The sequence below is a fragment of the Pezoporus occidentalis genome, unplaced genomic scaffold (genome assembly GCF_034315485.1).
Source record: "Pezoporus occidentalis ecotype Australia unplaced genomic scaffold, CSIRO_AGI_Poc_V1 ctg54, whole genome shotgun sequence".
Lineage (NCBI taxonomy): Eukaryota > Metazoa > Chordata > Aves > Psittaciformes > Psittacidae > Pezoporus > Pezoporus occidentalis.
In genome coordinates, this window is record NW_026915877.1 from 4,659,232 (window position 1) to 4,677,813 (window position 18,582).

General features: G+C 46.3%; 1 protein-coding gene across 2 annotated transcripts in view; it reads left to right on the forward strand.

The window, feature by feature from the left end:
- The first annotated feature begins 6,891 nt into the window (after nucleotides 1-6,891).
- Nucleotides 6,892-18,582, forward strand: part of KCNJ3 (potassium inwardly rectifying channel subfamily J member 3) — a 53,113-nt gene continuing 41,422 nt past the window's right edge. The window contains exons 1-3 of one of the 2 annotated variants that reach the window (XM_062637826.1): nucleotides 6,892-7,671; nucleotides 12,822-13,038; nucleotides 14,630-18,036. In XM_062637826.1, the coding sequence (XP_062493810.1) occupies nucleotides 6,994-7,671; nucleotides 12,822-13,038; nucleotides 14,630-14,649 (915 nt within the window). In that variant the 5' untranslated portion in view covers nucleotides 6,892-6,993 and the 3' untranslated portion in view covers nucleotides 14,650-18,036. Of the gene's footprint in view, nucleotides 7,672-12,821; nucleotides 13,039-14,629; nucleotides 18,037-18,582 lie in introns of those variants that run through there. The other variant, XM_062637825.1, reaches the window with a different exon arrangement.

Sequence of the window (18,582 nt, forward strand, 5' to 3'; positions counted from 1 at the left end):
TCTCCAGTCCAGCCTTGAGCCTCTGAATCTTGGCAGAGACACCAGCTGCAGCTTTTCAAGAACTCACACAAAATACACTGCACTTTTTAGAGGAAAGAAAATATTTCAGAAACCGTGACAGCTGTCAAAATTCAATTTGTGATACTGTACGAGGGATGTTGAGCACAGTGCCCTGGAGAAATACAGACCTGGTGATGCTTCCTGCTGATCACACACGTACATCCAATGCAGCTCCCTCACAGAGCAATTTTATCCTCGGTGAGCGTTGCTCTGGCACCACTTCTACTCTGAAACTATTTTGAGTTCAAAATGTGCAAGACCATCCATGTGATACCTTCATATGCCATGGCAGGACACAGTGGTTCCCAGCAGTGTGCTCTGCTGGGCTGAATACTCATACGCAGGGAGGAGCAGAAGACATGGGATTTGGTGACAATCCTCTCAAACACTGACAGAGCGCTTGGCCCTAGTGCCTGGAGATGGCACCTGTGTGCCCACTACTCTGGGACAGATCTTTACTGCATTTCCCCGGTTGCTTTATTGAGCTCATGTATATTCTTATCTTCCCTGATAGGCTGTGAGGAGTCCCACGGGGCAGAAAGGGTTGGTATATGCAGCATATGAAGAAACACTTCTTCTTCTTCTTTTTTTTTTTTTTTTTTCCCTCCTTTGGATGTTGGTCTATGTGTGATCTCACAAAGCAGCAAATGGGCATTGATTGTAAAGCAAAGATTTCTAAGTGCCAACGCAAAAGTATGTGCTGCAATCAAATCAATAGCTCTGACCACATATTCAGGGCAACCTAATGCCTCTTTCAGGCAAGTAACACTGCCCTTTTAATAGAAGCAATCTGAGGGGAGCCTTGGCATGGCCAGCAGCTCATTTAAAACTGCAAAAAGAGCAAGAAAGCAGTATAGATGGGGAAAAAAAACCCCACACTGGAAAAAGTACTCTTTTGGTCAAGACTCTATTTTGACTAATATTTTTATCATATTTGTCAAGACAGGATTTTAGGGCTTTATCATATTAAAATGAGATAGGAGAAAATATTAGTGAGAGAGTATTTGCTGTGAGCACTGGTGAGAGCTGCAAGACACCTTCGGTCCTCTCCAGAGCCTACAGCAAAGGCTGCCCTGGCTCGACACCTCCAGTGCTGCTGCTGGGCTCCCTGCCTGGTCCTTTTGCAGCCATTATTTTCCAAAAGGAAAATTCATGGAGTAAAACAGACCTGAGTGGGAAGCAAAAACAGCAGCAATCATTGTATCAAGGGACCTGTGTTTTTCAGAAAAAAATTGGTTTCTCAATCCAGTGGAAACTGGATTAAAAATATTCCAAATTTGGCAAGTGGATATAAAGAATTCAAAATTTGCCAGGTTTTACAGTAATTGTAAAAGTGACATTAGCTTCAGAATAGTGGGGGTGAAATTATGTTTGTGTCCATTTGCATTTGACAGCTCGAAGCCTTGAAGCCTGATTGCAGTGATTTAAGCCCAGCCTATAACTCAGAACCATGCAGCCGCTCACTCATCCCCCACCACACCCCTTGTCCAGGCAGGATGGGAAGGAGAACAGAAGCAATGTAAACCCCATGGATTGAGATAAGAGCAGCCCAGTAACTAAAGTATAATATAAAACTACTACTAATGATTATGATAAGAGACATAACAAGGGGAGAGAATATAAAACTAAAAGAGGAAAGGACAAGAAACAATAAACACAAATGATGCACAACACAATTGCTTACTACCTGCCAACCAACACCCAACCCGACCCAAGCACTGATCTGGGCCTTCCCAGATCTGGGCCTTCACACCAGTTTATGTGCTGGGCATGACGTGCTGTGGTATGGAATACCCCTTTGGCTAGTTTGGGCCAGGTGTCCTGTCTCTGCTTCCTCCCAGCTTCTTGTGCCCCTCCTCACTGGCAGAGCATGAGAGACTGAAAAGTCCTTGATCAGGGTAAGTGCTACTTAGCAACAACTAAAACAGTGGTGTGTTACCAGCATTGTTCTCAGACTGAAGCCGAAACACAGCACTGCACCAGCTACTAGGAAGGAGGAAAAAATAACTGTTCAGCTGAAACCAGGACACTGATGTTGCTACAGATTAGTTGGACATAAATCAGAAGTAGCTTCTCTGAAGTCAGCGGAATGACAAGTGCCTGAAAGCTGCCCAGGGTCTGGGAGCAGAGAGAGCTCTACGTGCGGACAGGCCCCCTGGGAATATGCCCTTCCTCTCCAGAATGAGCTGTGTAACAGATAAGTGAACAAATGTTAGTTGTGACTTATATCTTGGAAGACAAGGAGATGCTGATTGAGCTTGCTGTGCCATGACTGCAGTTCCTGGCTTGTGAGCCCAGCCACCAACAAGTTCATGTGCAGTATTTTTGCTGTCACACAACATGGTAAGCAACAGGGTTTCAAATACTGTCATGCTGCTGTTACGGTGGTTTTCTGCTCCACGGGGAAGAAGTGAGACCTAAAGTGTGGTGTCTGTCGTGAGGAGAAGGCTCAGAAATGTATCTCTGGGCAGCAGCTGGAGATGCCAGTGCCAGGGGGATATTCTACCCCTTCCCAAAACTATTTAGGAACCAGCAACACACATCTGCATTTTCCTGCTTTGGGTGAACCTTCCTGGCTGCAGTTGGTGGCCTCAGACTTCAGAAGGGTCAGAGCTTCACTTCCAGTTTTCCCTCTTAGCCTTCTGATATTCAAACAGACAAATGTGACCAAGATGGTATGACCATGAGTGTATGGTTCAGTTGAACGTCACAGTTCAGAAGGGTCTTCTGAATATTATGCAACCATAATATTTCATGACGCTTGTATTTATATTTGACATCCTCTTTCAACACACAGTTTTTTCTTTGGATTTACCCAGTATTTCCTGAAAAAACAGAAACAAATTCATTACTTGGGCACACTAACACTAAATAACACCCTGCAGCAGGGTGCTGGGACTGTGTCCTGTGTGTCTGTTGTAGGTGGCCTCCCACAGTGGCTAGCAGTGCTTTCCTATTTCTGAATTAGATTTTCAGGCAAGAGGCAGGGCTACAGGATGTTTACACTGGCAGGGAGTGAGCTGGGAGACAGAGGGCACAAGGCTCCAACAACCTTGAGCAACCTGGTCTAATGGAAGGTGTCCCTGTCCATGGAAGGGGGGTGGAACTAGATGGTCTTTAAGGTCCCATCCAACCCAAACCATTCTAGGATTCTATGATTAATGTTGCCCTCTAACATAACTAATGCTGAACTCATCCGTAGCTAGTGTCACAGGATATGGATGTTAGCCCAGCCCATTCGCAGTCACTTTGAGGAGTAGCAAGGTTGCTGCTCTGGACTCAGGAACTCAGCCAACTCTGCAGTCATTAGTGGTGTTTCTGATTTTGGTGTGAATTTGCTTATGAACAATTTTGATGAATCATGGTGGAATTTTCTGTTCTGCAACCTAAGAATATTCCGGATATCAATTTGAATTTGAATTGGAAATCCCCACATGGGTTTCCTGAGCGTCTTTGCATCTAAAAACCGTTTCATTGCACTGCCAGGCATCACTGCTTCTTCCTATGCAAGTGGCAGGGCTGCTTGTATCAATGGCTGAAAAAAAACAAAAATCAATCAGTTTGTGCTATGGAGGGGAAAAGAGTGCTCTTGGCTTTTCCTTCCTAACTCTGTAGCTGCTGAGGTCTGGGCTGAATTGAGACGCAGGCATGAAGTGAAGAGCATCACGGACATCAGGAGGAATTAGAGGTTAGACACACTTAGCTTCTGGGTGTTTTCACTTTGTCCTGCAGCTGTAATGTAATGCAATTAGCAGGGACTCGCATCACTTTGGAACTCATGGCTGGGAGGAAATAACTCTTCCCAGGGCTTTCCTGTGAGCAGAGTGTTCTTGTCACCAAGATCATTCATATGATGGAGGACATTTTTTTAATGCCTATCATTTTCTTTTCCACTCACATGATTTCCTTACCCCATCACGGATGACAGAACAAGCACATTGTCAATCTGCTTGTCTCCCCAAGAGCAATAATAATTTTGATTTTAATTTCAGTAATTAGAATGAAATAGCTCCCCTTAGACTGTTGTAGTTCTGTTACCATAACATTGTGATTAATAACAGAAAATCTTTGCCTACTGCTAGCCTATAGACAGGAGAGGCGAGAGAGGCCAGTCTGGGAAACCAGGGAGAGCTGGAGGAAGAAAAAAGCAATGTTGAGTACAAGAGAGAGGAGGCTGGAAAGCACAGACAGCCTCTGTCCCAGGAGGACTCCACTAGTGTTGCACTGCTTAGCCCTAGCTTGGGATGAACTCCACCTAGCCTTTGTATTAACCTGGAGGGTGGAGGGGGATTAACAGACATCATACACTGCAGGAGAGAAAGTAAGGTAGAGGATCTGAGAGATCAAATGTGAACAGAAAATAGCAAAGTAGAGTCATTTTGGTAAAAGTACATTCATCTTGTGAAAACAACAATAAAAAATATTCTGAAACATAAATGCAGTGGCAGGGAAACCCTAGGAAAATAATGCTGAGGCAATAATGGCTAGAAAATTAGGTATGATTGTGCTTTATAACCTGGCTAACAATGCAAATTGTCTCTGGGTAGCCTCCTGCTGCACCACTGGGGAGCAGATGGCAAGTGCTGGTGGGCACCTGCCCCTGAGCACCAGGAGGAGGAAGAGTGCGTGAGGAGGAAAGGATCTTCAGAATACTGTCAGGACACACTGACAGGAGGAAAAACCTACGGCTCCTCACCGGGGAAATGGAAGGGTTAGCATGGAAATGCAACAGCTGCATGGACCACTAAAGAAAAAGACCAGGTGGGAAAACATTGTCAGGTTTGTACAAGCTATTATAAAACTTTACTGAAGTTATTACAGAAATGTGGGATGAGCCAAAAGAATTAGTGTATTACAAACAACTCAGCAGTGATAAGGATGCAGAACACCACCTCTCTCCCCATGTGGTAAAACCCATCTGTTTGGGTGACTAAGGTTTATAGGACAGCACTGAAAATGTGCCGTAGGGACAGGCGTTTGGTCAGCACTAGGGGTCAGGGGCCACGCCATGGAGTTACGAGCTATTTCCACTTACTCTCATTAAATTAGTTGAATTGACTAAATTTTAAAAGTCTTTTCCCATGACTGCTCATGAACAAGGAGCAGCTATGTCCATGTGGCCCGGCTAGCTGGCAGCTCAGATAACCAGGCGACCTAAACCATACCAAAATCTAGGTATGCTTATGCAGCGTGAGTTCTTGTTCGGTATTTTGTCATGATAATTTTACAACCCCCTTGAAACCAAACATTTAAATTACATTATTCCCCTTCTATTTTTTTTCTTTCAATCATTTAAAAATCCCCAGCGGCCAAACATTCACTGTACCCCAGACACAATTTCCAGGTTAGGGTTTTGGGTTTTGTTTTCTTTCTCTCAGTTTGAAAATGTTTACTTGTCTGAATTTTTGGACTGAGTTTTTAGTCGCCTGCCCAGCCCAGGCAGGGGCTGTGCTTTGTGGCTCTGCTGCATGAAAAGGATCCTGCTGTTGTTCTCCCCTTCTCTCGCCCTCCCTCCCTGCTCTCCAGAACCTCTCACACCTGTCTTTTTTGAAGACTGGATATGAGCACTGGACATAATATCACATTGGCACACATGTAATGGCCAGGCACAGACATAATGACACATTCATGGTCCCACTTGTGCTTTGTTTCTGTCTGCAAACATCCGTTATGTGAGACTTTCCCACATCAATGTAATTTTCATGTACTTGCGCCACATCTTCCTCAGACCCAGGCTTGGGAGAGCTGAGTTCGTCATGCCTTCATCCTACCCAGCTGTGTCCCCTGCTCTGCTCCTCAAACCAAAATGTAGGTCAGGCTAACTTTAAACCATGTATTTTCCATAGACCTGAGCTGATGAACATTGCGGTTGTCTCCACTGATGCCTCACAAATAGTTACAATTGGCTCTTCAGTTATTTTGCTCCTGCTCATCACCTGCGGCCCCACCTGAGATGTGGGAACACATCCACTATTTGCAGAGTGATTAAAAATGGCTGTTAGTGACAGAGAAATACCCAAATCCAACTATTTTTTAAAGCCCCTATTCTTGTTACTTTGACCTTGTGACCCAGAAATGGGATAAAAAACATGCGTGGGAAATGTGCACGGGTGTCACACAATGGCTGCATCACCCAGCCCTTCCACAGACACATGGAGAACAATTGCCAGCCTTCTTGCTATCATTTTTGGTAGTTCTGTTGGCGGAATTTTTTGCTCTAGCACACACACATTTTGAACCCCCGCCACTGTCTCTGCTGATGATGGGTCTTCTTCGACCTTTTTGTTTCTCTTCACCATTTCCTTCTGCCAATGGAGCGAGGTGAAACCAAAGCAGGTGGAAAAGGTTGCCCTAGCCCACCGCATGCTGCTGGCCTCATCCGGCTCCTGCGACGGCCAAAAGTAAAAATGAAACGGAACACAAAGGAGCGGGTGCCGCACCCCCCCTCCCATCCCAAGGCCTCTCCTCTCCCGGCAGAGAGGGAGCACCGCGGCGGGGAGGAGGAGGAACGGGGGGAGACCCGTGTGCGAGCGGCGGGGAGGATGATAAGGGGGAAGAAGGTGACGGCCGCTCCGAGGATGCAGCGGGCAGCAGACCAGCCGGGGCGCTGGACGGTACTCGGGCTGTGCTGCGCGGGGGGCGGAGCGGGAGGCGGAGCGCGGGGCGTTGAGCGGGGGGCGGAGCGCGGGGCGGGTGTCGCCCTGCCGGGGCCGCGCCGTCGCTGCCGCCGGCTCCGCGTGGGTGGCGGCCGCGCAGAGCGGTGGCCCCGCGCCCGCACAGCGGCGGCGCGGACCGGGTTGTTCCATTCCATTCCATTCTATTTCATTCCGTTCCGTTCCGTTCTGGGCTGGGCTGTGCCGGGGCCGGGCGGGGCGGGAGCAGCGGCGCTGCGCTGCGCGGGGCGGTGCAGCGCGGAGCAGCGCGGAGCGGAGCATGTCGGCGCTGCGGCGGAAGCTGGGGGATGAGTACCAGGTGGTGAGCACCTCGGCCAGCGGCGGGGGACTGCCCCCGCCCCGGGCGGCCCCGCGGGGGAAGCGGCAGCGCTTCGTGGACAAGAACGGGCGGTGCAACGTGCAGCACGGGAACCTGGGCGGCGAGACCAGCCGGTACCTCTCGGACCTCTTCACCACGCTGGTGGACCTCAAGTGGCGCTGGAACCTCTTCATCTTCATCCTCACCTACACCGTGGCCTGGCTCTTCATGGCCTCCATGTGGTGGGTGATTGCCTACATGCGGGGCGACCTCAACAAGGCTCACGATGACAGCTATACGCCCTGCGTGGCCAACGTCTACAACTTCCCCTCTGCCTTCCTCTTCTTTATAGAGACTGAGGCCACCATCGGCTATGGGTACCGCTACATCACGGACAAATGCCCTGAGGGCATCATTCTTTTTCTTTTCCAGTCCATCCTGGGCTCCATTGTGGATGCCTTCCTCATTGGCTGCATGTTCATCAAGATGTCTCAGCCGAAGAAGAGGGCTGAGACCCTGATGTTCAGTGAGCACGCCGCCATCTCCATGCGGGATGGCAAGCTCACGCTCATGTTCAGGGTGGGCAACCTTCGGAACAGCCACATGGTCTCCGCACAGATCCGCTGCAAGCTGCTCAAAGTAAGTGCTGTCCTTCCATGCTCACCCCACTGGCACTGCTGGTCCCCCGGGGATGTCCCCACTTCTGCACTGCCCTGGAGCCACCAGCTTTGTCGCCCCTCACTCCTGCCTTCGCATCCTGTGGTGCTCCTTGGGCACCAGGTTCACTCTCAAGTGATTTACCAGCAGCCGTCTAGGATAATGGTTATAGTCAGACCTGGATTTATATGCATATTTTTATATTTCCATAAAGTGCTAAATTTCTCTGCCAGATAAATACTTTGCAGCTCCAGTTCCTTGGTGTGCATTTTCAAAGAAAGCTGTTTGCCTTTCTGGCATATTTCTGTGCTTTCAGGCAGTGCTGAGTCCAGTCAGGCAGAACTTCATTGATATGGGCCATAACTTCACGGAAAGCAGGATGTCAGGGTTAGACATTTACAAATCCTGCTAATGGCCCTGTATGTCTAGGGAAAATTAAGTATTTGTTTGAGGCTTGCTACAACAGCTGCATATCCATAGGGCATATGAAATAAGGGTGGTGTGTGTGGAAGAGGATGGCTTGGGGGTGATGTTTGGTGCATGCAGAGCACCCCAGTTTGTTTCTGTGGCTGGTGGGGTTTGTGGGTGTCCTGCCCTGGGAGTGGGTGCACTGCAGGGGCAGGCAGGGTCCCCTGCCAGGAAAGGACCCCACTTGGAGTGCTGCTCTGACTTTGTCCTTGCTCCTCTGGCTGCACGATGCATAGGAATGCTCATTCCCCCCCCTCTGTTGTGCCTGGATTTGGGCAGTTTTGCTTGGGGGCTTGCCATCTCTTGGTCCAAAGGCATGTTTCTGATGGGAGTCTTGCAGGCGGGATCATTGTTGCGTTCTCAATGAACTCGCACAGCACCCTAAACAGGAGGGAGCCACTGGCCTGAAGGAGGGGCAGTGCTTGCACTCAGCAAGCTGGGGTGGGAAGAGGTATGTAAAGAATCCCCATCATTTCACTTGTCCCCTTCCTGCCAAGCCTGGATGATTGTGGTATCTGGGAACTGACTGGTGAGAATGTACTCACTGCCACTGACCTGGAGGTGCCTGTTCCTGTGCTTTCCTTTTTGAATAATTAGCTGGGATCTCAGTTACGGTTTTCCCTGGCGTGAGCTATCCTTGGTTGTTTCCTTGTGTCAGAAGTTCAGCTGGGTAAATTGAATGATGTGCAATTAGGCTGGTAAGTAATCATTCTGTCTTTAGAGGGTACCATGTTGACCCCTCTGACTGACCTGTCTGAGGAGGCCATCCTGACTAGAGAAAGGTCAGGACGTCATGTTTAACATAGCTCTTTAATAGCTTTAAGTTGGTGCTTAAAACTTAGTGTGGCTCCAAAAAAAAATCCTGAACTTTAAATATGTGAAAGAGCAGTTTCATAGCCATCTTTCTTCTGGTTTTGAGCAGGCAGGGCTGAGGTTGGAAAGGTGGAGGATAATAAAGGTCTAAAATGTGTCTTTTCTGTGGATGCAGTTATGGTTGGCTCTGCTCAGCCTCTACCAAATGTCTCTGCATGGTGCATCCTTCTGCTGCTGTGGGGGAGCAGTGCTTGGCTGGGCCTCCTGGCCATAGAAAAACAAGAAGGGAAAAAAGAGAATTGCAGCAGGGAGAGTCGACCCTCTCCCAGAGGGTGCTGCCACACACGGGCAGTTCTTCTGTCTGGCAGGGGTGTGTTGCTGCTTCAGTGTTCCTGCTTTGATTTGCACATAATCTTTATTGCAGGTTTGTTCCAGAACTGGAAGGGCAGAGTTAACTGCAGGGCTGCTCACAGCAGGTTATTCTGCTTGTAAAACCTGTGTAAAATTGGAAATCCCAATATACTCTGTTTAATAGTTTTTTTTTCCCTGGTTAGATCATGCAGGAGAAAAACAAAATATTAAGCCTTAAAAGTGGCAAGTTAGTGCAAAGACTTGCGCAGTTTAATATTCACTTTCTTTAATGAATCTCCAGGATTGTAAAGAACTTGAATGACACTTAGAAGCTCTGTACTCTCCTCCTTACGTTACTTTGAGTCAAAAGAGTCACCCAAGGTAATTTCTTTTGTGTTAGCTTGAATAGCAAAATGGTCAATAGTATGTGCCCTGCCTTGGATAGTGTACTGCCTGTAACTTGGGGGGAAGTTATAAAGACATACTTGGTTTGTCTGTAACATTTTAACTCTCGATCTTTATCTCAGTTCCCTCAGAACAGAAGCAGTCTTACTTTTGTAAATGACTTCACATCTAGGTAATGTAACACTTGATTTTACTGCGGCTGTAAACTCTTAGGGTTCCTATAGCAGCCCACCCATTTTTAACCTTTCTTCCCCATCATTTTCTTCTTCCCAGCTGTAGCTCGTGCCTGTTTCTCTGGACTTTGCTGCGTCCATCAAGAACCACATTGTCTTTAAGTCTCCTTTTTCATGACTGTTTCATCTGTTAAGATGTCCATTATATATGGGAGGTTTTTTGCAATAATAATAGTTCACTCTGCTTCTTCATCCTCTCCTGTGTGTTGGTAGGGGATTTTTGGCTGTTTGGTTCACACTAAGATTTTGGGGCAGGTACTGCTTGATGTCCCTTGGAAAGCATCCACAGAGGAGGTTGGACCAGATGATCCTTGAGGTCCCTTCTAACCTGGTATTCCATGATTCTGTGAGATGTGATGTGAAAAGGCAAGACACTTTGGACAGTAGCAGTGGCAGATGAAAAGCTAACCAGAAGAGCCAGAAGGCAGAACAAGCAGCAATTTTAAAACCATATATTTAAAGGACTTTCCCAAACCACTAGCATTCTTACTAAAGCTGGGTGCATGCAATTGTGCTTTGTTGGGTCTGACCCAGGGCCAGCAGTTTCCTCTGTCTCAAAGCCAGGCCAGGTGCATTTATGTCCCCATTATGACCATGTCGCCCAGATATGGGCCAGCCCTTGCCTTCTGTGGGGCTAGAATGGTATTTTAGGGGTGCGGGATGGCTGGTAGAAGTAGTTCTCTCCCTACAGCTGCTCCTTGCTCTGCTTAATGGGTGTTATTTGGTGCTTTGCATGTGTTTTTTCTTTTTTATTGGAAAATAGACTTCTCTCTAATAAGAGAACAAACAAAACCCCGCAGGCAGGATATTTATGCAGATGTGCTCTAGATGTTTCTTGGCTCTGATGTCTTTATATAAAACTGTATGGTGTATGCTAGAATGGGGTGGAAGAGACAGGTGTGATAAATCTGAATTTTCACACAGAAAAATTAAGGCGTGTTTCTTAGCCAAAACTTCAGGGCAGTGAAGCACACGATTGTTTGTTTGGGATTAGGTCTCCTTCAAATCCAGCCACCATTCAGGGAATATGTTAAAAATAGAAACCAAGTCCTAAGCGAGGCACATAATCCGGTTTTGCTCTGTCTGCTGCCTTTTGCTTTTAGGATCCTTTTTTGCTTTTAGGCTCCCTACAGCTTCTGACCATCAGCCGTGGCTGCCCTCCTCGCTGGGGGCTGCCCTGTTGACATGTGGCATCCCCCCTTCTGCAGCAGCCAGTGCAGGGCTGTTTTGTGGGAGTCATGGGGCTGGGTTTCTCTAGGAGATGTTGGTGTCACTTGTAGAAGAGCTGTTAATCTGGAGGTGATGGCTGTGCTGGTCCCTGTCCAGTGAGGCATCTTGCCCCACTCCTGCCCCCTTTCGTACTTAATACATCTGAATAACAAGGAGAATGAGAACAGCAGAAGTTAAGGGAATGATTATGCTTCTTCCTGCAAGCATAATCATGCTCCTGTTAAAGAAAAAAACAGCCTATTTCAAGTGAGTCTTATTGCTCAATATTGGAAGTTTGACATCAGCTGAAAATGTAAGGGGTGATGGATATGCCTCTCAAGTGTCAGAGTCATAAAATCACAGAATGGTTTGGGTTGAAAGGGACCTTAAAGACCATGCAATTCCAACCACCTACCACAGACAGGGACGCCTTCCACTAGTCCAGGTTGCTCAAAGTCCTGTCCAGCCTGGCCTTGAACACTTCTAGCAATGGGCCACCCACAACCAAGTAGTGATTTAACACTGGGTTTTGGCTGTGTTTGATGCACAGCAGTTTGCCAAACTTTTGTTGTTGTTGGTTTTTTTTTGTTTTTTTTTTTTTTTAAATCTGAATAGCAAATAATGGAAAATTCTGTAATAAAAGTAATGACTGGGAAGGGATATAATGTTCTGTTCCTGCCTATTCACATCACAGGGAGAAGCAATAAAAGCCAGAGTGGGAGCATTTGGGCAGGGCTGTGCTGGTTACAGTGCTCCTTATGGACTGGGGATGTGAAGCTTGCAGCAAGGCGCAAGAGCCAGAGAGCTGAATCTGAGGTTGCAGCTCCAGGCATGATTTTATGGACTTGTTACGTAGCTGTCAAATTGTGGTTTACAGCTGCTCTTACCAGGCAGCGATAACTAACACAGTAACAGCATCCCCTTCTCTGGGCTTCTGTTGTCAAAAGGACAGCAATCCAAAAAGTTCCCTGGAGGACTGTGCCCAGCTGCTGTGGGGCTGACAGTGGTTGTTCTTAGTGCTGGGGAGCTCTGTCTTATGGAAAAGCTGCTAATGAACCTAATTGCTGCCACTTTCTGCAAGGAGAAATGGGAGTGACCTTGGAGGTGGCTGTGAGCCCTCTCCTGTGATCACTGTGTTGCAGTGTGGATTTGTTGAGCTTTTGGGTATCTCAAGGGGAGATACCTTGTCTGAGATCTTGGGCAGGGGACCCTTTATGGGTACACCACTCTGGGCACCCATTGTACAAAGGTTGGTGTGCAAAGCTGGGTGAAGGGTAGGCTGGATGTTCATCTCCCCTTGGTGGGTGATGCTGCAGGTCCATGCCAGAGCCATCACTCAAATCAGTGGCCTGTGATTTTCACAGAATCATAGAATGGCTTGGGTTGGAAGGGACATTAAAGATCTAGGGCTTCTATGCTGGTGAGCTGCAATTGCAGTAAGATATGTATTAGAAGTAATTCATCCCTGCTCAGCATGTCCAGTACTAGGTTTCCACCCATTTCATGGCCTAATGGCTGGACCGGGTTTTGCCTCATGTGACAGGTGGTACAGAGCTCTGTCAGGGATGCAGGATGCTGTTGGGGTGCCTGGGTGATGGCTGCTCCAGTGGTGATATCTCTCTCTCTGTGTCTCTCCCCTCGCTGCCCATCCAGTCCCGCCAGACCCCAGAGGGCGAGTTCCTCCCACTTGATCAGCTGGAGCTCGACGTGGGCTTCAGCACAGGGGCCGACCAGCTTTTCCTTGTGTCCCCGCTTACCATCTGCCATGTGATTGATGCCAAGAGCCCCTTCTACGACCTCTCCCAGCGCAGCATGCAAACGGAGCAGTTTGAGATTGTCGTCATCCTGGAGGGCATCGTGGAAACGACGGGTGAGTAGGGAAAGCAAATGCTCTGTGAAGCAGATGTCACCTTGCAGGTCTTCCCATCCACGTTTGAAAAGTTGTATACTTCAGGTTGCCCTTTAATTCAGTGACAGTCAAATTTTGCAAATGCTTTGAGATGGCCTCACTTGTTTTTTCCTACAAAGTGAAAATGTTCGAGGGATTTTTGGCAATGTGTCTGTTACCAAGGTGATGCATTTTGGCGCTCCTGGCAAGGTGGAAAAACTTTCGCTGTGGTTCAGTGGTGTGGGGATGCTGCAGAGGGGTCGGTGTGCTATGCACCCTGTGGCATTGCCTGGCAGCCTGTGATGCTGCAGCACTGGCATGGGCTGCCAGCCGTTCAGAATATTCAGAGGGGAATATTCAGAATATCTTAGATTTTCAGTCCATATGCTGGTTTCCCAGCATTTCCTTGCTGTGCTGCTTTTCTAGTGCAGGAGGCTACTTCTGAGAACCTCTGGCTGCAGCATTTTCGTAACTCAGCCTGGTATCAAGAGGGACTGAGGGCAGCAGGGGTTGTTTGCCTGCGCTCTTCCAGAAACACTGCTGATATTTCAAGAAACACTCCCTGATAATTCAAGAAAAACTCTCTTGTTTTCTCGCTCATATAAAGATTTTTGGGCTGACATGCAGACAAGAGGACTCCAGGTGTTTGTGTTTCCTCTTTCCTAGCAGAAGTGTTTTAAAACACAAACAATTGAAGAAAAGGTACTTTGTAAATAACTCCTTAGAATTTCAAAACAAAGTGGTGTGTGTGTATACTTTTGAATATGTTTTTGCAAATATTTCTGGCTTAGAAATTACATGCATACCACCACCAACAACAAAAAAAGGTATTTTCTGGATCTGTAAAGCCTAACTCATATAAACTTGCACATTTTGGGACCGAGTTTTATAAGATGAGATGAATACTGGGTAAAGTAGAGCAAAATGTGCTCTGTCTTGATAAAACATGGGGGGATGAAAGGGTTTTTAAGTTAAAAAAGTCTTTAAATATGTGAGTAAATGAGGGAGGAGGAGAGTTTGGAGCTGGAGGGCAGCTGGACTGGAGGAGAATCAGTATCAGTGATAGCAAGAACATGTGAATATGAAGATGGAGGTGGTGAGGAGACAAAAAGTCTTCCTTCGTGGCACTGCCTTTGGCACAAGCACAGGGGTCTGTATAAGCTGCAGCAATTCTTCCTGTTGGTTTCTAGCAGGCAGCTTTCCCTGGCTCAGGGAGGGAAGACAGCACCACACACAACGGAAGGTGCAGTCCTCCCTACAGCATGTCCTTTTTTTAAAGAGGGGAAGGCTGGATGTTTAGTAAGTTAAAACTTGCAGAAAGTCAGGACCCATCTCTCTATGTTGGTGCTCTCAGCAGATTCTTTAGGAATCTGCCCTGTCAGTCAGTTGAAAGCTAAAATGTATCTGGCAAGACAGCAGTCTAGCTCTGGGAACATGCAGTGACATACCTATACAAACGTGGGCAACTTGTGTTTAGGAGTGTACGCAGTAGATCAAGAAAAATGGGGTGTGTTTCGCATGGGTTATGTACCTGAATACCTCTGCTAATGCAAAAAATGGATTTGATTCAGAGGTAGTTTTCTGAGAAGCTAAGCATGGTGCTGTGACGTTTGGCTGCTGGAGCTGGACTGAAGATCAGGGGACAACAGCCTCAGCATTGATCATATGGCTGTGCAAGACAATTTTCTCCTCTTTGTGGAAATAATATGTTGCAAAAATCTTCCATCTAAGCTATCTTAACTTAGAGTTTGCATCTAACAACCCACCACTACTGCAAGATAGAAGCAATAATTTGAAGGGTATTATTAGAAAGATAAAACTGTTTCCAGCTTGCTCTGTTGGATGTTTTGTAGATAAATCCAGTAAGAGACTCAGTCTGCTTTCTTCCTTCTTGGTGTAGGATAGCCCTTGCTGTTGTGTTTATGTGATGCCAGCCAGGGGTGCAGTACAAGTCTGAAATGTCTGCTGGCACGGAAAGAACAGAAATAACTTGAGAAACCAGGGTGCTGGTTTTGGTTAGGTGTAAAAACAATGTCTGGTGTTGTTTTTTTTTTGTCTCAGGAAGTCAGTGAGTAGGTTATACATTTGAAAAGGTTTTTCCAATGAATTTCAATTGTGTTTGTCTGGAGAAAGAGCAGTGGTGGTACTGGGGGTGAGTCTGATGAATCTGCATGTAGGTCAGGAGAATCCTGGGGATGATGAATATATAGTCTGTAGGAAGTAGGTTGGAGGAAGATTAATTAGACTGTGGTTGATTTGCACATTAAGCTGAAGTTACAGGTGCAAGTGTTTGGTCTGAACCAAATGGGAGAGGGTTTCTAGGATTTTTTTTTTGTGTCTGGTCCAGTTGAACCCAGAAGAACCAGCCAGAAGTCAGAGCCAAGGCTGAGCGGAGAGGAAGGTTGAGTTATGTACAAGATCATTTATGCTGCTGGTATCAGCCTAGCTGGTACTTCAGGTACCCTGCCTGCCTTCCAGGTTCTGTCTTGGTGTGGGATAAGCTTCCTTACATTTTGTGTTCTGAAATACAATTACAATGTTCTGTTAATCCTACTGGGAGCAGCATTTATTTTAAGTGAAACCTATGCAGATGGGACAGCAGCCTCCAGGGAGCAATTCTTTTGTACAACCCCATTTTTATAATGGGTTTCTCTCACATCCCAGAAGTAAAAGAGACCTTTAATGCAGTGTGTGTAACTTTCTAACTTTCAGTCTATAAAGCTGCCTTTGTAGTGGTTATCTCTTACCCTCCTATCAATGAAAAAAATCATCATCATTTTGTATCATTAAGTTGAATTGAAATGGAATTGGATTTTGAAACTCAGAAGACTGTATTTCAGTACTAGAACATGATGAAAATGGATGAATTTGTACAGTGATGGAGTGATGGAGTTTTGGCATTTGGTTTCTTTCCAAAGATGAGGTGCAAAAGCCAAAGTGAGGTCTGGTAGCGATATGTGCTCTTTCCTGTGCTGATGTCGTGACGGCTCTATCCTTGTACTGCCGCAGACCAAGGCATCCTTCTTTGTTAGGGCTGGGAAACCCTGCTTGTGATCTATATTTTGAGTTTAAAATTGCACACCAGCTCTAATGTTTCCCCATGAAAGCAGTTGATTTCACTCAGGCGTCTTCAGTCCCAAGTGGGGAGCTGTGTATTGAGCACAGCAGCAGTTTTAGGATGAACATTCTCCCAGTGCCAGATGTGCTGTTTGGCTCCTGTGCCACGTCTCCTGACTTGACAACCAGTTCAGGGGATCTCATAAAATAACATGGCTTCTGCACATAGTCATTAAGCATCCTTAGAGACAGCCAGTTTTCTAAAGTTGCTGTCTTACTTTATCTTTCTGTAAGATTGCCATGAAGAGCATCAATACCATAGAAATAAATTGGTTTCTTACCCACCCCAGAAACATGGCACAGAGGAATTGCTGTGTTTGCTCCCCACTACCATATTCCTACAGCAGGTACCGCAGGGAGCTGCTGCTGCCTGGGCTGCCTGTGTCTTCGCGGATGGGAATTTGTAGCATATTTAGTGGAAAAGGCTTTGGTATTCATCCAAGTTCTTTAACTTTTAGAGATTTAAGAGAGAGCTAGGTGCTTTCAGCCTGCGCTCCTTGTTTGTTTCTTCAAGTAAATTATTTCCTGTGTCTGAATTGTGCTCAGATCTGCAATATCCTTTGTAAAGAACCAAGCTACTCATAGAACTATAGAATCATAGAATAGTTAGGGTTGGAAAGGACCTTAAGATCATCTAGTTCCAACCCCCCTGCCATGGGCAGGGACACCTCACACTAAACCGTGTCACTCAAGGCTCTGTCCAACCCGGCCTTGAACACCACCAGGGATGGAGCATTCACAACTTCCCTGGGCAACCCATTCCAGTGCCTCACCACCCTTACAGTTAAGAACTTCCTCCTTATATCCACTCTAACCTTCCCCTGTTTAAGTTTGAACCCGTTACCCCTTGTTCTACCCCTACAGTCCCTAACGAAGAGTCCACATATCTCCTCTGTCCTACAGAGATCTTCTGCTCCCATCATCAAAATCGGATGGCAAGCGACTAACAATAAGTAACAAAAAATACTTATTTCATGGTATACTGTTAACACTTCTTCTCTCTGTACTGACATGACAGAGGCAGCCGTTTGTTAGTCTGGAACTGAAGGAGGTAGAAATACCTATGAAAAATAAAAGCAGACTTCTGGTTCAACAGAAAAATAAGAGAGAATTAAAGTCATTGGAAGGATCAGTGGGGTGGATTCAGGGATCTTGACATGTTTTGAAATGTCTTAACCTTGAACTACTCTATAAATCATGATTTCAAAATAGATGTAGCAGTACTGGTGCATTCTGCAATGACATGGGATTGTAGAGTGCCATGGGAGGTAGCGTTTGGGAGGCATGTCATGGTGGTTAGATTAAGTCAGGACAGTACAAATTGAGGCTAAGCCCTTTTGAAGGATCCTGTTTAATTTGCCATTTTCCATGTTATTCTTGTTCCAGTCTTCTGCTGTCACTGTGTGGTGCAGGCTGGGGTGCAAGTGCCTTACAAATTAGGAAAAGAATTAGAAGGTATTGAGTATTTCTCACTTTAATATAGCCATTGGATTTATAATAAATAGAAATTTACGAGTCCTAATAGCATTTGGTTTGAGTCAGCCCTGTCTTTTGATAGAAACTCAGAGCCTCTTGTTTTTCTCTAGCAAGTGCTTATGAAGACTTTTTTTTCCTTTAACTTTGTTTTTCTCTTTAATCGGTTGACTTTTGATATGCAATGTTACCAAGGGGTTTAGAGAATTAGTAAATATATACAATAAATTTTGTTTTGACTGTCTGCAGAGACAGTAAAGATTTTTTTTCTGAGAAGTCTTAACGAGTTGTTTAAGCAGGATCTTCTTGCTTCTAAATCCCACTTGACTGATTAAAATCACCATTTCTGATGCCTTCTCTCATTAAATCATATAAAAATGATTTCTCATAGATGCCTCCCAGCTTGATTAAGATAATTTACTGTCTCATCACTGAAACGTTAATTTCTGGAAATAGAAGACTTTTCCTTATGTTTCCCTTACCCTCCTTAATTACATACAGCTTTTAGGTTGTTGGGATAATAACACGTGGAAAGTGGGAAGCGGACCTAGCACATCCCTAGAGGAAAGGAAGCCAGGGTCTGCTGATCCCTTCTGGTCCTTCCTGGGGGTAGCAGCAGGGCTGAGCTCAGCAGAGCCTGTCTCCTGTTCCCTCGCCTTCCCTCACCTTCCCTCACAAACAGATTTTGTTTTAGGGGCCACAGATACTTGAGGTAAGCATTCATGGATGGCTCCTGGCTCTTTTAATTTGTATGGCCCACAGTCTAAACCTCCTGCATGGGGAGTGCTCTGAGGTTACGCCCAGCACCAGACCCCAGAGCTTTCCCTGGGAATGCCCAAGGATGCTCAGGTCTGGCTCTGGGGTTTGCACTGTTTCCATTTTTTGGAGTGTCAGTCAGCAAGGGGAGAGTTTCACAGCTGAGATGTTCAAATGGCT